This window comes from Stenella coeruleoalba (genome assembly GCF_951394435.1).
Source record: "Stenella coeruleoalba genome assembly, chromosome: 5".
Lineage (NCBI taxonomy): Eukaryota > Metazoa > Chordata > Mammalia > Artiodactyla > Delphinidae > Stenella > Stenella coeruleoalba.
Window position 1 is genome coordinate 115,418,091 of NC_137150.1, and position 25,230 is coordinate 115,443,320.

General features: G+C 36.2%; 1 protein-coding gene across 1 annotated transcript in view; it reads right to left on the reverse strand.

The window, feature by feature from the left end:
• Positions 1 to 525: 525 nt before the first annotated feature.
• Positions 526 to 25,230, reverse strand: part of LIPI (lipase I) — a 57,178-nt gene continuing 32,473 nt past the window's right edge. The window contains exons 8-9 of the mRNA XM_079922281.1: positions 22,601 to 22,777; positions 526 to 621 (exon numbers count right to left, since the gene is read on the reverse strand). Coding sequence (XP_079778407.1) covers positions 534 to 621; positions 22,601 to 22,777 — 265 coding nt within the window. The 3' untranslated portion in view covers positions 526 to 533. The remainder of the gene's footprint in view (positions 622 to 22,600; positions 22,778 to 25,230) is intronic.

A 25,230-nucleotide genomic window follows, 5' to 3' on the forward strand; every position in this document is an offset into this window, starting at 1 on the left:
CATAGATTATCGTGCTCCACAGAAACAAAGCCTTTATTTACAAAGCATTACAAAATGCCAAATAGCTCACTAAACAGAAGGTGTATTTATGTTTACAAGATTTACATTAATCCAAATGACTTCTCAAAATGATAAATTTACAAATTTTTAAAAAATTCATTTATTACTGCATTCTGACAGTGTCATTCTGACACTGTCTACTGCATTTAGACAGTGTGTTGAAGCAATAAGCTTCTCTCTTTTTCTAAAGACATATTATCTATTAATACTAAGTAATTAAGGGAAACATTCAATGAGAAACATTTGATTAAGGTAAACAGAAATAAATAGCTTTTAAAATATATTCAGAATGCTTTAGCATATGCATTTAAAAATATTCTATATTTTTGATTCTTAAAAATTTATTCAAGAAGTAGAAATATCTGAATTTCAGATTGAACAATGCATTCTGAAAGAAATACTAATTGTGTTGTTTCCATTTACAAGTTCTTTAATTCACAAACAAGTTGTTACATTTGATAGAAGAAGGCATTTTATATTTCATCTGGTGTGCATGTATTTGGACTGAGAAATATTTCCTCATTTTCTTTAAGTACAAAATTATAAGTGCATAGTGGTGGTCTGTGAAAGAGAAAAACAGAGAGAAAAAATAACTATTAGTAAAACAGCAAATTTATTTTCTTCTCATAAATATTGGAATACCCTATGCCTGTGATTAACTAGTTCTCTAAATGCAGGGAGTTGAGATAAACCTCTGGGATCATTTCTACTCCATCTAATTTGTCGATGAATAGACACAGTATTTGTGAGAAAGAAAAAATTCTCTGTGCTTCAACATCTTCTCTCTTTGCTGCTTCACTGGAAAACTTACATTGAATGGGAAATATTTTTGGATACTGAAATAGCTGAAAACTGAACTCAACTCTTAGTAGCTGGGCCACTTCTTCTACCATGAAAGCCACCATGGAAGAGTTGGGCTGAATTGCATAGACAATTTTGCCAAATATTTTAATCAATCCTCTGCCACCTGCTAAAATGGAAATAATAACATTTAAAATATTCTATATCTTGGAGAAATTGTGTATTTAGTATTTGAAGGTTTCTGAGAAGTCACGTCACTGTGGTGAATCAGGCATCTTGTCTCATGATTTATCTTCCTGTTAATGTCTTGAAAACTTCAAAAAAGCAATCAACTAGAATAAGCAAAGATTGGTCAAAATTCAGGAAAGGAGCTAAAGGAAAAAGTGGTGTAATAAATGGAAATTTCCTGTATCAGCCATACTAACTTAGTCAAGGAAAAGGGAGCAATTCAACTGCACAGGTGCTGGTAGTTCGCCTTTATTTGACATATGCACTGCTCTAGTTCAAGAGATATATTGCTGTCTGTCTCCTTCTAGCTTGATTAAGACACCGTTGAACATGTTTTAAAAATATCAACAGTGTTGTTAGGTTAAATTCTTCCATTTTAAATCAATTTCCTGTATCTGCTAATATTTGAAAAGTAGTAAAATATGAACATATTCATCTTTAATTTTAAAAGCTGATATAGAATACTACAATATTTTCCACTTGAAATAATAAATGCATCTAGGAATTTTAATTTTAATAGTATAGAAGTAAATATGAAATGACAGTACCTCAATTTGATAAGATTCTGATTCTTAGATATTAGCAAAAGTAGCTTTTTGTTAAATTGTCGGAGTTCAGAACATAATCGAAAAATCAGATATAATCCTTTCTCCATTATTAAGAAATAAGTGGAAGAATGACTTTACCACTTCCCCCAACAAATACATATATACTTATGTCAATTTTTAATCTAGCCTGCTACAGCCTTTATTCAGTGAGTGAGCCTTCAGTGTTATGGATATCCCTGATCCACCTAATTTTTAAGTTGTCATCATAGGACAAGGGTGTTACTAGACTTATTAATAAATTACCTCAGTCATTAAGTAATTGTTCTATTCACATATTCATAATACAATATTATGGCAAGTGTGCTCTTATTTTCTACAAAAAAACAAAAGCTCATAACCCTGTTACCATTGAAATATGTTCAATATAGTAAATGTATATTTTTATTAAATATTCCACATTTTACAAAGCTTCTGCAAGCATTACAAAACAGTTTAGTCAGGTTCATTACGCCTACCAAAGTGAAATTTTACCAAAACATATGAGAAAAATTAATTTTCTTTGTTTTTACATTGTGAAAAGCCTATCTGGTTCTACTGCCAGGACTCTGATTTTGAGATCATTTATCCTATGTTATTAATAGTTCCTTCTCCCCGAATCAAAATTTTTAAACTCTATAATTTAGAAAAAACTATGTGATATATGTTGAACTATCATAGAAAGAAGACTATTTAGTGGATTTTTTTAATTTAAAAAAAGAGCACTGATTATTGCATTTCTAATGCTTTGTTTACCACAAATTAGCAGAAATGAGCACAGTACATTGATAAAGTATAAACTTTAATAAAAAATAATAGAAGAAATCCAAGTGTTAAAAAATCTCTCTAAAATTCAAATACAATTAGCTTTTAATTTTAATCCATATATATTCTACCAAATTACAGGGAATAGACATGCTTCTTTATTTAAAAAAGCTCCCTAGGGCTTTTGTACAACATATCACCACATCTATGCATCTAGTATTTTTAAAACTTACTTAGGATAAGGTTCCCATAATTAACAAAGGTGTCTGTTCCTACCTGCCAGATGATCAGGTAAAAAGAATAGAATGGTCTTGCCTCAGTAGTGAGGGTAATTAACCCTAAACTTAGCACTACTCCAGTCCTGCCTAAAACACCTTGAAGGCAGGACCTCAAAGAATCAACCTGTTTAAAAGTAACTTAACAGCATCTTGAGAATTAACCTGAAGAATATTTATAAGAATACAAAAATATGGAGCACCTAACATGATGAAATACACAATGTCTGGTGTCTCATCAAGAATTACCAAGCATGCAAAGAAGCAGGAAAATGGAACATATGAGGGTCAACCAACTGAAACCACCCGAGAACTAGCATAGATGTGAGAATCAGCAGACAAAGGTATTCAAAGAGTTATTATAACTGTATTTCATATGTTCAAATAGCTAGGTAGAGACATAAGAGATTTTAAGAGAGTCAAATCAAACTTCCATAGGTGAAAACTATAATATCTGAGTTGAAAAATACCCCGGATAGGATAAATATCAACTTAGACACTGCAGAAGAAAAGAATAGTGAACTTGAAGACACAACAACAGAAACTATTCAAAATGAAATGTAGGGAGTAAATGAAATTTAGAACTTCACAGAGTATCAATGAACTGTAGGACAACTTCAAGCAGCCTAATAAACTTGAAATTAGAGTCCCCAAAGGGAGAGGAGAGAGTAGGGGCATAGAAAAAGATATTTCAAAAAGAGTTAAAAATTTACATAAAATCTGATGAAATCCGTAAACCCATGGATCCAATAAGGTCAAACAGTAAACACAAGAGATATGAAAAATAATTCCAAAAAGCCACATCGAATCAAACTGCTTAAAATCAGTGATAAGGAGAAAATCTTAAAACCAGCCAGAGAAAAGAGGCTTATTTTCCTCATAGGAACAAAGGAATGATAGTAGTATATTTCTCATTAAGATCAATGCATGGTCTAAGACTGTACAGCAACATTCTTAACATACTGAAAGTAAAACAACAACCATCAAACTAGAATTCTATACACAGAGAAATTATCTTTCAAAATAAAGACGTGATAAAGACTTTTTCAGACACACAAAAGTTGAAAGAATTCACAACTATCAGATCCTACAAAAAAATCTTAAAGGAACTCCTTTTGTTATAAGATAAATTATACCAGATGGAAATACGCATCTACATAAGGGTTAGAAGTGCACCAGGAATGGTAACGATATGGAAAAAATATATAAGACTTTTCCTAATGATTTATGTATCTTTAATGGACATAACTCTTTGAAGAAAAGTGATGCACTGTATTATAGAAATCTTAGCATATGTATAATTAAAATGTATGCCAATAACAGCACAAGAGAGAAATGGAAGTATACTACTGTAAGGCTCTCATGTTATATGTAAAGTAGTAAAATTCACTTGAAGGTACACTATGATAAAATAAAGATTATAATATAAACCCCAAAGAAACCACTAAAATAATCAAACAGTTATAGATAATAAACCCACAAAGAAGATCAAATGTAATCATAAGACTCCTCAATTTACCAAAAGAAGGCAGACAATGAGAAATTAGGAACAAAGAACAGATGGGACAAACAGAAAACAAAATAGCAAGATGATAGATTTAAACCAAATATATCTACAATTACATTAAATTTAAAGATGCAGATACCCTCAATTAAATGGCAGAAGTCATCAACATCATTTGTCATTTGAGAAATGCAAATTAAAAACACAGTGAGCTACCTCTACACAAGTATTAGAACAGCAAAAATAAAAAACAAACAACAAAAAAACTGTTGAAGGTGCAGTTTTGGTGTAAGAGAGCAGTAGAACTCTGATAAGCGCCAGTGGGAATACAAAATGTACAGTCACCTTGGAAAAGTCTGTCAGTTTCTTATAAAGTTAAACATACACTCACAATATGACCCCACAGTCTCTCTTCTAGGTGTTTATCTAAGAGAAACGAAAACGTATGTTCACATAAAAACCTGCAGGCAAATATTTATGTTGGCTTTGGTCATGGACAGATATCAAAAATTATGAACAAATTATATTTCCTCCAACTGGTGAATGGATAAAGGAACTGTGGTATATCCATACAATAAAATACTATTCAGCAATAACATTCCACTGATAGAGGCAACAACATGGATGAATTTTAAATGTCTAAAGCTAAGTGAAAGAAGCCACACTTATAGGGCAATATACTATATGATTCCATTTATATAATGTTCTGGAAAGGGCAAATCTAGGTGCAGAGGTTGTCAGAGAGTGGGCATGGGGAGTTGAAAATAAAGGGGCAGCACAAGGCAGTTTTTATGATTGATGGAAATGTTCTGTATCTTAATTGTGGTGGTGGTTATATGACTCTATGCACTTATTAAAACTCATAGAACTGTATACCCAAAAGAGTACATTTTACTTATTAAGTAAAGTTTTTAAAAGTAGATTTAGTTCACCTTTTCTCAGGAAGTCATCCAGGTACCTCCACTTGAATATTCCTCTCAGTCCCTAAGTTTGAAAGCCTAGTCCACTGGAAAAGCTCAGAAGAACTGTGTTGTTTGTGTAGTCTCTATTATAGTTTGTTACAGATAGCTAATTACTGATTGAGTAGATATACAATTTAGTCTGGACCATAAGGCATCATATTTTTATAACTCACATTCCCAATGATTTGGCAGTGCTAATTCTCATTAATTGCACATTATCTGTATGGACAGATCTAAATGGGAAAAGCAACTAAATGGTTACTGCAATTATCTAGGTAATTAAACTTTAAAGCACATATTTCATCCAAGCATCTGTTAGCACCCACAGCCAACAGGGAATGTTAAGAGTTTTGTCAACCACCCACAAAATGTATTTTAGGGTTTTTTTCCCCTGAGTAGAAGTAATTGCATCTAAATTTTGTAAATTTAGTAGATTTTCATAGGCTATCCACTGTTTAGATTTTACATAAAAATTAAAATGACATGCATGCTTATTTTTTTTCTCTGTGGCCTATCCCAATGACTTTACCGCATTTCTTACTTAACCAATGAAGGAGTTGTATATAACATTTGTCTGTGTAAAACACGATTAAGGAGACAGTGAATCAGATATAATAGTGGACATACCTGTCTGCCTTTACACTTTCTTTTCCTCTCATAAGTGACTTGAAAAAGAGAAATAAATGGAGCAACCTATGACTGTTGGGTCACCGACATTCTGTGTCAAGGTGTGAACATCATGTGGTGAGGTAAAAGATTTGAAAATGTTCTTTCTATGAATATAAAAAAGGCACTTGTTTAAAGTGCAGATAGTTGTCTATACATGGATAGTGTTTATGAAAAACAAAAATTGGGGAAAAAGTATTCAACATAAAGGAAAATCTAAGTTGAATATTCTACAAAAGATGAAATATATTGAGTCATTAACTTACAGTTAAAAAGAGAAAAATTGCTTATAACCAGGTACATGATGTTGCACAGCTCCAAGTCCAATGTGGTCACATTATTATCTGTGTGAACAGTGACCCTTGAAGCTATTATTGTAGTGAATAAGCTGCATGATTCTACACAAAAAGCCTGCTTATAATTCAATGTAAATAGTTAAATTCACGATTCAACTGTAGCATGTGTGACTATAAGTAAGTATGACAAAATATTAAGCGTTATCTCTTAGTTGTAGGATTATATATGAATTAAATTTTCCAAATGTTCCACAATGGGAATAATTGACTATATTAATTAGTGAAAAACTGTTATTCCTATAAAAAGAGCAGCAACTAAAAGCAAAGAAAACAACAAATGAAAAAAGCCAAGAAAAGTTTGGCTTCGAGTCATTGCAAAGGCACTTCTCAGCTGAGAAACCTTAGACATGTTATAAAGCCTCTGAGTTTCTGTTCCCTTACCAGTAAAACAAAGAAAATACTTAACTCATGGAGTTGTTGCAAAAATTGTAAAAATAGTATTTGGGATGTAGTAGATACTAAATAAATTTAACCACTATAATTCATCTTGAAAGAAGTTCACTAATATTAAAACAAACTTCTCTGGGATATCCTTTCAAAGAAGTAATCAATCCTTTGTACACAATAATGTTTCCTTAAATCACATGCATCATCCAAAACATGCAACTTGGAAAAAAACTAAAAATCCTCCTTCTTATATACTAGTTCCCTAAAGGAGAAGGTTAAATTGAGTTTAGGGCAAATAACTCACAAGATAAATTCCACTTTATGAGATAAATTTGCAATCAATGCAGATTTCTTTTTCTGAAGTTCTTAACTCTGCTGAGAGTCTTCCTATACCCCCAAAACTCTGATGGGTGAGGATTCTGATCACTACATTATAAGAGTGGGAAGTGTGGTAGAAGTGAATAGAGAGTTTGGATAAGAAGTTTACAAAGTATTAATGAATGGAACTTTTACAAAAAGGTAGAAGTGTTTTTATGGTTGGAGAATGTGACATAGTTTCACAGACTTATTGGGAATAAAGCGTTTTATTGATGAATTACCTCAGCAAAACAGGCCGATATTTTTCATATAATTATGGGCTGGGCCAGTCTATTGCTTGAGCTGTGTATTTATAGATAAAAGGAGGTATAAGAAGAGTTAAATTGGGGACAAACAAAAGAAGGGAATAAAAATGAAACGAAAGGATTGCTACTAACTGAGCATCTGGGGGCTTCCTTGGTGGTGCAGTGGTTGAGAGTCCACCTGCCGATGCAGGGGACACGGGTTCGTGCCCCGGTCCGGGAAGATCCCACATGCCGCAGAGCGGCTGGGCCCGTGAGCCATGGCCGCTGAGCCTGCGCATCCGGAGCCTGCGCTCCGCAACGGGAGAGGCCACAACAGTGAGAGGCCCACGTACCGCAAAAAAAAAAAAAAAAAAAAAAGAAAAAAGAAGTCTAACTGAGTATCTGCTATGAGCCGAATGTATACTTCACATATATAATGTCACTGAAAACATATGGAACATATTGCAAGGCAAATACAGAAAGACAAGCAACTATTTTGTGAACGCAGGTTGACTGTAAAATGCATTTATATTTATATATTTATGTAATGTACTTTTAATCAAATTTTATTAAGATTTGTATCAATTATTGGGTAGTTATATAACTATAATTGTATCTTACAGCATAGTTAGTGAAAATATATGTGCTGTAGTTTTTAGGATTATAACCTGAAATTTCTTGCTTACAATGTCCAATTATACAATTACCATTTAAAGTTATGTCATAACTTTAGGCAAATTAAAAAGATAATCACTGGGCTTCCCTGGTGGCGCAATGGTTGAGAGTCCGCCTGACGATGCAGGGGACACGGGTTCGTGCCCCGGTCGGGGAAGATCCCACATGCCGCAGAGCGGCTGGGCCCGTGAGCCATGGCCGCTGAGCCTGCGCATCTGGAGCCTGTGCTCCACAACGGGAGAGGCCACAACAGTGAGAGGTCCGCGTACCGCAAAAAAAAAAAAAAAAAAAAAAAGATAATCACTTATCTTAATTATCAAATATTTTTTAAAAATATATATAACTGCAACAAAATTTTAATCTAAGATAATTTTAGAAGTAGAATATGAATAAAGTATCTTGTCCCTATATATGGTAAATAAAATATTGAATTTCTAAAAATATTTAGGTATAGTAACCTCTTTGTTCAATACTCTAATGGTATACAAAAGAAGCTCATCTCCAGTCATCCTAAAACCTTATTCTTATATGAGGCATAGTTTACATTACATATAGAAACACACAGTGGCTATTCACACTGCTGACATTTTTTGGAATTCTTTATCTGTGTCACCTCTCAACATTATACAGACCTAGAGCACCATTTGAGGACCCTCGAGAAAATGGGCTGTGGAGAGTGAAGATGCGGGACAGGCTTCAGAATGAGTGAACAAACTTTGTAAAAATGTGAAACAGTTTTGCCAAAATTGTTACCTTTAAACGCCCTTCACAATTCTAGCGTTCCAATCCCCACATTCTCCCAAAGTACCTTTGGCCTTTTAACCAGGCAGTTTAAAAGACAAAAAATGAAGTGTTAATGACTTCAGCACAAATAGTATAACTGTAAATTGGTTTTCTGAGGTTACTCTCTAAAGACAGTTCTTTGGCTGTTCTTAACCAAATACTTACCCTCATTAAATCTAAGCTTCATGTATAATATTTTCAAAAGAATATTGAAACTATTTAATGAAATGAAATACTAAATTAACAAAAGAAGTTACCATGAAGTAAGTAAAGCATAGAGGCCAAAGCTACAAAATTATAGATTTAAATGTTTAATTAATTTGAAAAAGGACAGACGTCTGAATTTATACATAAACCCTCATGATACTGGAGTAAATTATTTGAGGAGTTACTTCAATGTTTAATCTCACATTGTCTTGTCAGTCAAAATATTACATTATAGTCATGCAGAACTATAAACATAGCTGTTTAAAAAACCTAACTTACCCCCAAATTGTTTGAAGTATCCAGACCCTGAAAGATCTGAATTTGAGTGCTCTAGCTTAGCTATTCATTTATTGCTTTCATTCACAAGTTAATTGTGTCGGCCAGTCAGAATTATATTTTTTAGTTAAATCAATATTTAACTTTAGTAAGATATATTACAAGCCAGACAATCAATGTTTAATTAATGTTTTGCTGACTTATCAAAATATTTTCAGTCTCTCTGTAGTGGTCTGTTATTTTTGCCACCAAGCATCTATCCCTTTCGGGTAATATTACCCTCATCATTCTTTACCCCACTCTCAATCTATAAACTTTGGATGAACTTGATCCCATCTTGTCTCAGAGTTAAGCATAAAACACTGAAAGAACTTATTTCCCTGGCCAAGGAGAAGAATATAATTCCCCAAGCACAGTGTGAGGTTCAAAGATATGTACTTGCCCAATCAAAATCGGTAAGATGCAGGGGGACCTTAAAACTTTTTTTTTCCCCCTGAGGGGTGTGAACTTGGAATCAGGTAGGTATGATAGTTACCTATCATAGTACCTATTACCATGATAGTGTTAGCTAACACATGCATCACATCACATCACATCACATAATTACCATTTAGTTTGTGGTGAGAGCATTTAAGATCTACTGTATTAGCAACTTTCAAGTATATAATACAATATCTGTTAACTATAATCACTCGGCTGTACATTAGTTCCCCAGAACTTATTCATCTTATAACTGGAAGCTTGTACTCTTTGACCAACATCTCTTTTCCTCCACCTCCCAGGCTCTAGTTAACCACCATTCTAGTTTCTGTGTCTATAATTTCAGCTTTTTTAGCTTCCACATGTGATATCATACAGTATTTCTCTTTCTCTGTCTGACATATCACTTAGCATAGTGTGCCCAAGATTCATCCATGTTGTCACAAACTGCTGGATGTCTTCTTCCCTGTGGCTGAATAATATTCCATCACACACACACACACACACACACACACACACACCCCTTCCACATCTTTTTTTTTTTTTTTTAACATCTTTATTGGAGTATAATTGCTTTACAATGGTGTTGTTAGTTTCTGCTTTATAACAAAGTGAATCAGCTATACATATACATATATCCCCATATCACTTCCCTCTTGCATCTCCCTCCCTCCTACCCTCCGTATCCCACCACTCTAGGTGGTCACAAAGCACCGAGCTGATCTCCCTATGCTATGCAGCTGCTTCCCACTAGTTATTGGTTTTACATTTGGTAGTGTATATATGTCCATGCCACGCTCTCACTTCATCCTAGCTTACCCTTCCCCCTCCCTGTGTCCTCAAGTCCATTCTCTAGTAGGTCTGCGTCTTTATTCCCGTCATGCCCCTAGGTTCTTCATGACCATTATTTTTTTCTTTTAGATTCCATATATATGTGTTAGCCTACGGTATTTGTTCTCTTTCTAACTTACTTCACTCAGTATGACAGACTCTAGGTCCATCCACGTCACTACAAATAACTCAATTTCGTTTCGTTTTATGGCTGAGTATTACATTATATATATATGTGCCACATCTTCTTTATCCATTCATCTGTCGATGGACACTTAGGTTGCCTCCATGTCCTGGCTAATGTAAATGGAGCTGCAATGCACGATGTGGTACATGACTCTTTGAATTATGGTTTTCTCAGGGTATATGCCCAGTAGTGGGATTGCTGGGTTGTATGGTAGTTCTATTTTTAGTTTTTTAAGGAACCTCCATAGTGTTCTCCATAGTGGCTGTATCAATTTACATTCCCACCAACAATGCAAGAGGGTTCCCTTTTCTCCACACCCTCTCCAGCATTTATTGCTTGTAGATTTTTTGATGATGGCCATTCTGACTGGTGTGAGATGATATCTCATTGTAGTTTTGATTTGCATTTCTCTAATGATTAGTGATGTTGAGGATTCTTTCATGTGTTTGCTGGCAATCTGTATACCTTCTTTGGAGAAATGTCTTTGGAGAAATTTAGGTCTTCTGCGCGTTTGGGGATTGGGTTGTTTTTTTCATATTGAGCTGCGTGAGCTGCTTGTAAATTTTGGACATGAATCCTTTGTCAGTTGCTTCATTTGCAAATATTTTCTCCCATTCTGAGGGTTGTCTTTCATCTTGTTTGTGGTTTCCTTTGCTGTGCAAAAGCTTTTAAGTTTCATTAGGTCCCATTTGTTTATTTCTGTTTTGATTTCATTTCTCTAGGAGATGGGTCAAAAAGGATCTTGCTGTGATTTATGTCATACAGTGTTCTGCCTATGTTTTCCTCTAGGAGTTTTATAGTGTCTGGCCTTACATTTAGGTCTTTAATCTATTTTGAGTTTGTTTTTGTATATGGTGTTAGGGAGTGTTCTAATTTCATTCTTTTATATGTAGCTCTCCAGTTTTCGCAGCACACCTTATTGAAGACGCTGTTTTTTCTCCATTGTATAATCTTGCCTTCTTTATCAAAAATAAGGTGACCATCTGTGTGTGGGTTTATCTCTGGGCTTTCTATCCTATTCCATTGATCTATATTTCTGTTTCTGTGCCAGTACCATACAGTCTTGACTACTATAACTGAGTAGTATTGTCTGAAGTCAGGGAGCCTGATTCCTGTAGCTCCATTTCTCTTTCTCAAGATTGCTTTGGCTATTCGGGGTCTTTTCTGTTTCCATACAAATTGAGAAATTTTTTGTACTAGTTCTGTGAAAAATGCCAGTGGTAGTTTGATAGGGATTGCATTGAATCTGTAGATTGCTTTGGGTAGTGTAGTCATTTTCACAATGTTGATTCTTCCAATCCAAGAACATGGTATATCTCTCCATCTATTTGTATCGTCTTTAATTACTTTCATCAGTGTCTTATAGTTTTCTGCATACAGGTCTTTTGTCTCCTTAGGTAGGTTTATTCCTAGGTATTTTATTCTTTTTGTTTCAGTGGTAAATGGGAGTGTTTCCTTAATTTCACTTTCAGATTTTTCATCATTAGTGTATAGGAATGCAAGAGATTTCTGTGCATTAATTTTGTATCCTGCTACTCTGCCAAATTCATTGATTAGCTCTAGTAGTTTTCTGGTAGCATTTTTACGATTCTCTACATATAGTATCGTGTCATCTGCGAAGAATGACGGCTTTACTTCCTCTTTTCCAATTGAATTCCTTTTATTTCTTTTTCTTCTCTGATTGCTGTGGCTAAAACTTCCAAAACAAAGCTGAATAATAGTGGTGAGAGTGGGCAACCTTGTCTTGTTCCTGATCTCAGTGGAAATGGTTTCAGTTTTTCACCATTGAGGACGATGTTGGCTGTGGGTTTGTCATATATGGCTTTTCTTATGTTGAGGTTGGTTCCCTCTATGCCTACTTTCTGGAGAGTTTTTATCATAAATGGGTGTTGAATTTTGTTAGCTTTTTCTGCGTCCATTGAGAATATCATATGGTTTTTATCCTTCATTAATATGGTATATCACAGTGATTGATTTGCATATACTGAAGAATCCTTGCATTCCTGGGGTAAATCCTACTTGATCATGGTGTATGATCCTTTTAATGTGCTGTTAGAATCTGTTTGCTAGTATTTTGTTGAGGATTTTTGCATCTATGTTCATCAGTGATATTGGCCTGTAGTTTTCGTTCTTTGTGACATCTTTGTCTGGTTTTGGTATCAGGGTGATGGTGGCCTCGTACAATGCGTTTGGGAGTGTTCCTCCCTCTACTATACTTTAGAAGAGTTTGAGAAGGATAGGTGTTACCTCGTATCTAAATGTTTGATAGAATTCGCCTGTGAAGCCAGCTGGTCCTGGGCTTTTGTTTTTTGGAAGGTTTTTAATCACAGTTTCCATTTCAGTGCTTGTGATTGGTCTGTTTATATTTTCTATTTCTTCCTGGTTCAGTCTCGGAAGGTTGTGCTTTTCTAAGAATTTGTCCAATTCTTTCAGGTTGTCCATTTTATTGGCATATAGTTGCTTGTAGTAATCTCTCATGATCCTTTGTATTTTTGCAGTGTCAGTTGTTACTTCTCCTTTTTCATTTCTAATTCTGTTGATTTGAGTCTTTTCCCTTTTTTTCTTGACGAGTCTGGCTAATGCTTTATCAATTTTGTTTATCTTCTCAAAAAAACCAGCTTTTATTTTAATTGAACTTTGATATTGTTTCCTTCATTTCTTTTTCATTTATTTCTGATCTGATCTTTATGATTTCTTTCCTTCTGCTAACTTTGGGGTTTTTTGGTTCTTGTTTCTCTAATTCCTTTAGGTGTAAGGTTAGGTTGTTTATTTGAGATGTTTCTTGTTTCTTAAGGTAGGATTGTATTGCTATAAACTTCCCTCTTACAACTGCTTTTGCTGCATCCCATAGGTTTTGGGTCGTCGTGTTTTCATTGGCATTTGTTTCTAGGTATATTTTGATTCCTCTTTGATTTCTTCAGTGACCTCTTGGTTATTAAGTCGTGTATTATTTAGCCTCCATGTGTTTGTATGTTTAACAGATTGTTCCTGTAATTGATATCTAGTCTCATAGCATTGTGGTTGGAAAAGATACTTCATACGATTTCAGTTTTCTTAAATTTGCCAAGGCTTAATTTGTGATCCAAGATATGATCTATTCTGGAGAATGTTCCTTGAGCACTTGAGAATAATGTGTATTCTGTTGTTTTTGGATGGAATGTCCTATAAATATCAATTAAGTGCATCTTGTCTAATGTGTCATTTAAAGCTTGTGTTTCCTTATTTATTTTCATCTTGCATGATCTGTCCATTGATGAAAGTGGGGTGTTAAAGTCCCATACTATTATTGTGTTACCATCCATTTCTCCTTTTATGGCTGTTAGCATTTGCCTTATGTATTGAGGTCCTCCTATGTTGGGTGCATAAATATTTACAATTATTATATTTTCTTCTTGGATTGATCCCTTGAGCGTTATGTAGTGTCCTTCTTTGTCTCTTGTAATAGTCTTTATTTTAAAGTCCGTTTTGTCTGATATGAGAATTGCTACTCCACCTTTCTTCTGATTTCCATTTGCATGGAATATCTTTTTCCATACCCTCACTTTCAGTCTGTATGTGTCCCTAGGTCTGAAGTGGGTCTCTTGTAGACAGCATATATACGGGTCTTGTTTTTGTATCCATTCAGCCAGTCTATGTCTTTTGGTTGGAGCATTTAATCCATTTCCATTTAAGGTAATTATCGATATGTATGTTCCTATTACCATTTTCTTAATTGTTTTGGGTTTGTTATTGTAGGTCTTTTCCTTCTCTTGTGTTTCTTGGCTAGAGAAGTTCCTTTAGCATTTGTTGTAAAGCTGGTTTGGTTGTGCTGAATTCTCTTAGCTTTTGCTTATCTGTAAAGGTTTTAATTGCTCCATCGAATCTGAATGAGATCCTTGCTGGGTAGAGTAATCTTGGTTGTAGGTTTCTCCCTTTCATCACTTTAAATATGTCCTGCCACTCCCTTCTGGCTTTCAAAGTTTCTGCTGAAAGATCAGCTGTTAACCTTATGGGGATTTCCTTGTATGTTATTTGTTGCTTTTCCCTTGCTGCTTTTAATGTTTGTTCTTTGTGTTTAATTTTTGGTAGTTTGATTAATATGTGTCTTGGTGTGTTTCTCTTTAGATTTATCCTGTATGGGACTCTCTGCACTTCCTGGACTTGATTAACTATTTCCTTTCCCATATGAGGTAAGTTTTCAACTATAATCTCTCAAATATTTTCTCAGACCCTTTCTTTTTCTCTTCTTCTTCTGGGACCCCTATAGTTCGAATGTTGGTGAGTTTAATGTTGTCCCAGAGGTCTCTGAGACTGTCCTCAATTCTTTTCATTCTTTTTTCTTTATTCTGCTCTGCAGTAGTTATTTCCACTATGTTATCTTCCAGGTCACTTATCCATTCTTCTGCCTCAGTTATTCTGCTACTGATTTCTTCTAGAGAATTTTAAATTTCATTTATTGTGTTGTTCATCACTGTTTGTTTGCTCTTTATTACTTCTGCGTCCTTGTTAAACGTTTCTTGTATTTTCTCCATTTTATTTCCAAGATTTTGGATCACGTTTACTATCATTATTCTGAATTCTTTTTCAGGTAGACTGCGTGTTTCCTCTTCATTTGTTTGGTCTTTTGGGTTTTTACCTTGCTCCTTCATCTGCTGTGTGTTTCTCTGTCTTCTCATTTTGCTTAACTTACTGTGTTTAGGGTCTCCTTTTCGCAAGCTCTAGTTAGTAGTTCCCGTTGTTTTTGGTGTCTGCCCCCAGTGGCTAAGGTTTGTTCAGCAGGTTGTGTAGGCTTCCTGGTGGAGAGGACTAGTGCCTGTGTTCAGGTGGATGAGGCTGGATCTTGTCTTTCTGGTGGGCAGGTCCACATCTGGTGGTGTGTTTTGGGGTGTCTGTGACCTTATTATGATTTTAGGCAGCCTCTCTGCTAATGGATGGGGTTGTGTTTCTGTCTTGCTAGTTGTTTGGCATAGGGTGTCCAGCATTGTAGCTTGCTGGTCATTGAGTGGAGCTGGGTCTTGGTGTTGAGATGGAGATCTCTGGGAGATTTTTCACCATTTGATATTATGTGGAGCTGGGAGTTCTCTTGTGGGCCATTGTCCTGAACTCAGCTCTCCCACCTCAGAGGCACAGGCCTGACGCCCGGCCAGAGCACCAAGACCCTGTCATCCCCATGGCTCAGAATAAAAGGGAGAAAAAAGAAAATAAGAAAAAAATTTAAAAATAGACTAAAGTTATTATAATAAAATATAATTATTAAAAATAAAAAACGGAAAGAAGGAAGAGAGCAACCAAACCAAAAAACAAATCCACCAATGATAACAAGCACTAAAAACTCTTCTAAAAAAAAAAAAAAACGGACAGAACCCTAGGACAAATGGTAAAAGCAAAGCTATAACGACAAAATCACACACAGAAGCATACACATACACACGCACAAAAAGAGGAAATGGAAAAAAAAAAAAAAATATATATATATATATATATATATATATATATATCTCGTTGCTCCCAAAGTCCACCGCCTCAAGTTGGGATGATTCGTTGTCTATTCAGGTATTCCACAGATGCAGGGTTATGTCTGTTGATAGTGGAGATTTAATCCGCTGCTTCTGAGGCTGATGGGAGAGATTTCCCTTTCTCTTCTTTGTTCGCACAGATCCTGGGGTTCAGCTTTGGATTTGGCCCCACCTTTGCGTGTAGGTTGCCTGAAGGCGTCTGTTCCCCACCCAGACAGGATGGGATTGAAGGAGCAGCTAATTAGGGTCTTTGGCTCACTCAGGCCAGGGGGAGAGAGGGGTATGGAGTGCGGGGCGAGCCTGCAGAGGCAGAGGCCAACGTGACATTACAACAGCCTGAGGCGCACTGTGTGTTCTCCCGGAGAAGTTGTCCCTGGATCACGGGAACCTGGCAGTGACGGGCTGCACAGGCTCCTGGGAGGGGAGGTGTGGAGAGTGACCTGTGCTTGCACACAGGCTTCTTGGTGGCAGCAGCAGCAGCCTTAGTGTCTCATGCCTGTCTTTGGGGTCCGCGGTGATAGCTGCAGCTTGCGCCCGTCTCTGGAGCTCGTTTATGTGATGCTCTGAATCACCTCTCCTGGCGCACCCCAAAGCAATGGTCTCTTGCCTCTTAGGCAGGTCCAGACTTTCTTCAGGGCTCCCTCCCGGCTAGCTGTGGCGCACTAGCCCCTTCAGGCTATGTTCACGCTGCCAACCCCAGTCCTCTCCCTGCCTCCGACCAAAGCCCGAGCCTAAGCTCCCAGCCCCGCCCACCCCAGCGGGTGAGCAGACAAGCCTCTCGGGCTGGTGTGTGCCGGGTGCCCCGATCCTCCATGTGGGAGTCTCTCTGCTTTGCCCTCCGCACCCCTGTTGCTGTGCTCTCCTCCGCGGCTCCGAATCTTCCCCTCTCCGCCACCCGCAGTCTCCACCCGCGAAGGGGCTTCCTAGTGTGTGGAAACCTTTCCTCCTTCACAGTTCCCTCCCGCTGGTGCAGAACCCGTCCCTGTTCTTTTGTCTCTGTTTTTTCTTTTTTCTTTTGCCCTACTCAGGTACATGGGGCCTTTCTTGCCTTTTGGGAGGTCTGAGGTCTTCTGCCAGCGTTCAGTAGGTGTTCTATAGGAGTTGTTCCACGTGTAGATGTATTTCTGATGTATTTGTGGGGAGGAAGGTGATCTCTGCGTCTTACTCTTCCGCCATCTTGAAGCTCCTCCACATCTTCTTGATCCGTTCATCCTTTGATGGATACTTAGGTGGTTTCCATATCCTGGCTATTGTGAATAATGCTGCAATAAACATGGGAGTACAGATAGCTCTTCAATCTTCAATATCCTGTTCTCATTTCCTTTGGATATATACCCAGAAGGTAGAATTGCTGAATCATATGGTATTTCTATTTTTAATTTTTTGAGGAACCTCCATACTGTTTTCCATAGTGGCTGCAACAATTTACATTCCTACCAACGGTTCACAAGTGTTTCCTTTCCTCCACTTCCTAGCCAACACTTATCTCTTGTCTCTTTGATGATAGCCATTCTAATAGGTGTGAAGTGGTTTTGACTTACATTCCTCTAGTGATTACTGATACCTATTTTATTCCTAAACTGGCATACAATGAAGAAAACCCAAATGGCAATATTTAATCTATCTACTTTTTTATTAATTTATTTATTTTATTTATTTTTTTGGCTGTGTTGCATCTTCGTTGCTGCACGCAGGCTTTCTCTAGTTGCAGCAATGCTTTCATTGCAGTGTGCGGGCTTCTCATTGTGCTGGCTTCTCTTGTTGCAGAGCATGAGCTCTAGGCATGCAGGCTTCAGTAGTTGTGGCACATGGGCTCAGTAGTTGTGGTTTGTGGGCTGTAGAGCGTAGGCTCGGTAGTTGTGGTACACGGGCTTAGTTGCTCCATGGCATGTGGGATCTTCCTGGACCAAGGATTGAACCTATGTCCCCTGCATTGGCAGGCGAATTCTTAACTACTGTGCCACCAGGGAAGTCACTATCTATTCTTTTTTGAGCTATAAATCAGATAACTACTTATTGAAGATAAAATATAAAATCCTCAGTGATTTTTTGGAGGAACCAAAGATCTCAATTCTAATAATTACCACAAACTATTATTTGCCTCTTTGTTTTTAAGGAGTCTATAAGTTTTAAAAATTCAAGAGGTAGATATGGAAATAATTTTAAAATCACATCATCAACTTCAAAATCCAAAAACAATTTCTTATTTAAATATTAAAATATTAAACAATTTCACTTTTTGTAAACACTACAGTTTTTAGTATATGCTAATTTTTCTACATAGTAACCAAGAAGAGCAATAATTGTTAAAGTATACAGCAAATTACAACTTCTTAAGAAAGTCCTTCATTTAGTATCAGTATAAATTTAATTTATCAAGGTCCCTTTATAAGAGGAAATAATTTCATTAAGTTTTTTCTAATTATGGCATACATATATTTTTATTATATTAAAATGAGTCATTAACCATTATGTTATGGTAATTTTGCCATTTTAATGATTGCCTAACATTTCATATTGTGGATACTCCATAATAAATTTATCAAGTGCCTCATTGTTGAGCAGTTAATTTATTTCTAATTTTCAGCACTATAAATCAGACTGTTGAAAGAGTTCTCTTCTATACAAATATTTATGTGTATTTCTGATATTGTATCTATTTCACAAACATTTGTGTAACCCTTATTCTATGTCAGACAATATCCTTTATAAATGTTACAGTATTTAACCTTAGTAGTGAAGTTGATTATCACTACACTCATTTTACAGATTAAAAAACTGAGACACAGAAAGATGAATCAATTTGACAAGGTCACAGAACTAGCAAGGAACTGAACTAAAGTGAAAACTCAGGCACTCTGAACATTACCCTATGCTACCTGGTCTCTGAAGTATAAATTCTAGAAGAAGAAATAACAGGCTAGAAGTATTAACATTTGAGGATTCTTGACATATTTTGCTAAATTCTTTCCAGAATGTGCTTATAAGTTTACACACCTACCGGCAGTGAAACACAGTGGAAATTTCTGTATAACTTCAGCAACAACAGATATTTTTCTTTTTCCATCTTGGGAAGAGATATATCTCATTGCCTTAATTTTAATTTATTTGAATACTATTGGGGTTACAAATTTTAAAATATGACTGTTAGCCATTTATTCCTTTAATTTTTTAAACTGCTCTTTGTCAATTTATTTCTGTGGTTCTTCATTCAACTATTCACTTAGTGTCTATTTTGTACCAGGCACAGTTGAAGTACTTGTGTGAACAAAATGGATAAAATCAATGTCCTCAAGGAACTTAAATTCTACATGGGAAGAGACAACCAATAAACAACAAACATAATAAATAAGTATGTAGTATACTACCTATAAGTCCTCTGAGGAAAAACAAAACAAACAAAACTTGAGCAAGGTCAGGGAGATCAGGAGTGGTAGGATTGCTATATTGAAAAAATGACATCTGAGCAAAATCTTGAAGAGAAAGTTAGGCTTCTAGGGAAGGCAATTTTCAGGCAGAGGAAACAGCCCGTGCAAAGGTTCTAAGAAAGATCCTGCCTGGTCTGTTCAAGGAACAGCAAGGAGGCCTGCAATGCTGGATCTAAAGAGCCAGTTCAGTGAAGGAAGAGCTGAGGTCAAAGAGGTATGGGATAGTGGATGTGTAGCCCCCGAGTCAGGTGGGATTTGTAAACCATCGTGAGGGCTTTGGCTTTTATTGAGACTGTGGTTGAATACTGGATATGTTTAGAAGGTAGGGGCAAAAGATTTTATGATTGGATGTGGAGTGTGACAGAAAAAGACGTCTATGCTGAACCCAGGTTTTTTGACTAAGGCAACTAAAAAGATGTTTCTCTATGTTTTAACTGAGATGTGTCTTTCTGTATTTTTATAAAATGTATTAATATATAAATAATTTAAAGCCATTCTGTATCCCACACATTATAAGTTTTCTTATTTTGTTTTTGTTAATGTTTGTGACATACAGATTTTATTTTTTTAATTTGTATGGAGGCAAATTGATTAATATTTTCCATTTAGTTTCTCTGTCTTGGCTGTCATTATTCTGCATACATAAACATTTGCCTATGTTTTCTCCTTACTGTTTTATATTTAATATGTTACTATATCTATAACTAATTTTGAGTATGTTATAATTAAGACATTAAACTCTTTTTCAGTTGTCATTTATTGTTGTGTCATTACTTGAAAGGTTATTCACATGATCTACAAAATTACGTTTTGGAGTTTTCCTTTTACTCCCTTAAATGCATATATATTCTTCTGCCAGTGTCAAATTTTTTAAATTATTGCTGTTTTGGAATTTGCTTTTCTGTTTCATAGTTAAAGTTATAAACACGACTCTCATTATTCAAATTTTCTTGGCTCATCTCAGTAATTTGTTATTCCAAGTTAATTAGGAAGAGCTAAGCCATCTCTTCTGGAGATTTTGATGGGAGTCCTGTTAAACTTACAGGTGAGTTTAATAAGAATTGCCATTGCTACAGCATTAAATCTTCCATTCCATGAAGAAGTTTTGAATACTTGCAGAATTCTATACTTATCACTCAATCTTAAAAATAAAATATATGAGTGGCTCAAAATGTTGCTCTCTTTTAGTTTCCTGGTTCTTAGTTCATTCTATCAATTTGAGATCTGTATCTTCTTCAGTTGAGGAGAGATTCCTTTCATCAGATCTGTAGTTACTTCTTCTGTTGTGTCTCCTCTTCAGCAATACTAGGTATCTACATTTTTTCATTTTAATTATTTCCCCAAAAAATTATTCCTCAGTCTTCTCTATTACCTTATTCTGTAGGTTATTAAAAATGAGTTTTCTACATTATAATTCTACTCTTTCTTGTTTTTAATGTTGACACTAAATTTGATGTTGACCTTAGTTTCTTAAGTCTCAGTTCCATTTAATCACGGTCAGTTGTTTGATCATCTTGCTCTTCACTTGTTCCTTCACGGATTACTGTTTCCTTAAATATTATTGAGAACACCAAGCAATTCTTTGTGAAATTTCCTGTAATAAATCTTTTAAAAAGTCAACCTTATTTCTAAATCTTGACTGTTGGATCTTTCTCATGTTGCTGATGCTGAATTAGGCACCATTTTGTTGTTGTGTTTTTCCTGTTCTCCTCTGCTTGAACAATGAGAGATGAGTATCCAGCTCTGGCACTTGCCCATATATACATTATCCTTGGTTCCTTTTACTGTACAGATGTATGGAACTAAATTTCTCTTTCTCATAGTGAGCTCATGTGCTGTTTTATATACAAAGATTCTAGCTAATGCCTGGCCAAGACTTACAGCATATGCTTCTTCTAGACTGAGGAAGAAACTCTTTTGTTTCTCTTTCCAGTTATGATATACAGGGAGAAGAATATATTCCAGAACAATATAAATCCTTTACATTTAAGTGCCAGAAACAGAGCATGTAAAACTATAACAACTACACTTCTTTGTTCATACTCAGCATCCTGAGGCTCAGACAGGTATTAATGGAGGAGACTAGTGGAATATGATAGTGCAAGTTATCTCTCCGTTACAATGACATTTCACTCATTGACTGTTTTTTTAAAATAAATTTATTTATTTATTTTTTATTTTTTGGCTGTGCTGGATCTTCGCTGCTGTGTGCGAGCTTTCTCTAGGTTGTGGCGAGCTGGGTCTACTCTTTGTTGTGGTGTGCAGGCTTCTCATTGTGGTGGCTTCTCTTGTTACGGAGCACGGGCTCTAGGCCCTCGGGCTTCAGTAGTTGCGGTGCTCGGGCTCAGTAGCTGTGGTGCATGGGCTTAGTTGCTCCGTGGTATGTGGGATCCTCCCGGACTGGGCTCGAACCCTGTGTCCCCTGCATTGGCAGGCAGACTCTTAACCACTGTGCCACCAGGGAAGTCCCCACTCATTGACTTTTGAATGACTAAATATTCTCATACCAAAAGTTTACAAAATAACATACTTCAAAGAATTTTCCCAGTTCTCCTTTGTTGAAGTAGACCTCATCTAAATGCATATGCTTACCACTTATTATTTTTATTCTCCAGAAATTCTTATTTACTGTGTTCGACATTCACAAAAAGGTAATTGGGAAATCAAGTATATAAATACAGGAACATAAACAGAGATAAAGATAAAGTGTTGCAGTCAACCAAAGAAGAGAGATTTCTAGCAATCCAGAAACCCATTGAAATGACTGATAAAGTTCTAAGGCAGACATTTGTCTCACTTTTTTCATGTTTATTGTGTCTCATGAAATTATTGTGTTTTTTCTTTGCTTGGGTAATGTGATTCCAAAATAAATCTCATCTAAGCCAAAAAAAATTTTTGTATCTTTTAGATATTCCAACATTTATATAAAATACAATCTAAAATACAATAAACAGATATTCAAATACATGAATTTTTAAACCACTCCTTAGCAAAGCAATATTTTCAAGTTTAAAAGATAACATTGAAATCAAAATTTAGTTTTCTTACCTTTCTGGATATGTAAGTGATTTTAACTTGAGACGCTGAATAGTGTATCTGCATGTGGAACATTGCTGATTTGAGCTCTGAAAATATGCCAAACTAATGGCTGAAATATTTACAACATCATTTAAAAACTGAGCAAGAATCTTGAATTCTTGAAGTTTATAAAATAATCTGTTCTTCCTAAACAGAAAATTTCATATCTCATTATATTAGTAATTCAAAATGTAATACAACTTCAAAATCAATACAATCTTATAAACATTAGATAGAAATACCGATATTATAGGGAAAAGGCCAAACAATAAAATATGTGGTAAAGTATTAATTAAAATAATTTAAACAGTAATTAAAAACAAAATAAAATAATAATAATATATATATCCCCACACTCAAATAGTTTGGGAAAACTTTTCTGAGAAAAACTGGGACATCTTGTCTTTCTGACTTGGTATCTAGATTGTACATATTACTAAGATTAGAGAAGTCACATTTTACTTCTTTTTATAGGCCCCTGAACAACTATTGCCGTTCTTTGAATAGATGGAGCCCTCAGATAGTGATGCTTTGTTGTTCTGTGCCACTTTATCACTTCATGGGTCTGCCTGACTCCAAAGGAAACAGAAAAGGAGTATGAAGAGGAGAAAGGTAAGAAAGAGGAGGAGGAGGAAAGACAGGGAAGGGGGAAGGGATGGAGGATGGGTGGAAGGTACAAAGGAAAGAAGGAAGGAAGGGGATGAAGGAAGGAGAGAAGAGAAGGAAAGGGAAAGAAAAAGAAGAGGAAAAGAAACTGAAAAAAAAATCTGTTGAAATAATTTCTTCCTTTGAGGCAACAATGACTGACTTGAGCAAAGGCAACTATCACACATAGAATAGCTGAAAAGCAACTAGCGGGACACCCAGCACTTCTGCCATCTTATATTTGTCCCTGCTCTCTTCTACTTTTGATTCTCCCACAGCCTCTAGATCCAGAAAAGGTTGTTATCACTCCCCTCAAAACCCATCCCTCCTCCCTGCGGCAGAGTGACAACCTCCTCTTTCATAGAATATAATGTCATTGGTCATATCTCTAATTTCTGTCCAAGAGCTTATCTAGATTTCTCAGAGATACTTCAGAGTCAACATATCCAGATGGAAACATGTTGTCTTCCCCCCAAAACTCACATCTGCTCCACCGGTTCCAAATACCAACTGTGTGCTCCACCAAGCCTCTGCCGCCAGCTGAGCCCTGTCTGATGAGACCCAGACACATATACCCGCTGTTACTCACCATATCTACTTGGATATCTCAAGGATGCCTAAAGCTCACTAAGTTCAAATTTAATGACATCTTCCCCAACACTCAACTCTCACCAAAAAAGAAAAACAAAACCCCTAAAACAGGGGTCCCCAACCGCCGGGCTGCTGACCAGTGCTGGTCCATGACCTGTTAGGAACCGGGCCACACAGGAGGTGAGTGGCAGCCGAGCGAGTGAAGCTTCATCTGCCGCTCCCCATCGCTCGCATTACCACCTGAACCATCGCTAGCATTACCAGCTGAACTCCCCCCGTGCCCCCGCAGTCCTTGGAAAATGTGTTTTCCACAAAACCGGTCCCTGGTGCCCAAAAGGTTGGACACTGCTGCCCTAAAACTTAGAAATTTTCTTATAATTTTAAATGGCACCACTATCTATTGCCCAAGCCGGACAACTAGGCTTTGCCCTTGAGATCATCCTCTCTTTATTTTTTATTTTTTAATTAAAAAAAATTTTTTAGCATCTTTATTGTAGTATAGTTGCTTTACAATGTTGTGTTAGTTTCTGCTGTGTAACTAAGTGAATCAGCCATATGCATACATATATCTCCATATCCCCTCCCTCTTGCGTCTCCCTCCCACCCTCCCTATCCCACCCCTCTAGGTGGTCACAAAGCACCGAGCTGATCTTCCTGTGCTATGCGGGTGCTTCCCACTAGCTATCTATTTTACATTTGGTAGTGTATATATTGTCAATGCTACTGTCTCACTTCATCCCAGCTTACCCTTCCCCCACCCCGTGTCCTCAAGTCCATTCTCTATGTCTGTGTATTTATTCCTGTCCTGCTCCTAGGTTCATCAGAACCTTCTTTTTTTAGATTCCATATATATGTGTTAGCATACGGTATTTGTTTCTCTCTTTCTGACTTACTTCACTCTGTATGACAGACTCTAGGTCCATCCACCTCACTACAAATAACTCAATTTCGTTTCTTATTATGGCTGAGTAATATTCCATTGTATATATGTGCCACATCTTCTTTACCCATTCATCTGTCAATGGCCATTTAGGTTGCTTCCATGTCCTGGCTGTTGTAAATAGTGCTGCAACGAATATTGTGGTACATGACTCTTTTTGACTTATGGTTTATTCAGGGTATATGCCCAGTAGTGGGATTGCTGGGTCATATGGTGGTTCTATTTATAGTTTTTAAAGGAACCTCCATACTGTTCTCCATAGTGGCTGTATCAATTTACATTCCCACCAACAATGCAAGAGGGTTCCCTTTTCTCACACCCTCTCCAGCATTTATTATTTGTAGAGTTTTTTATAATGGCTATTCTGACTGGTGTGAGGTGATACCTCATTGGAGTTTTGATTTGCATTTCTCTAATGATTATG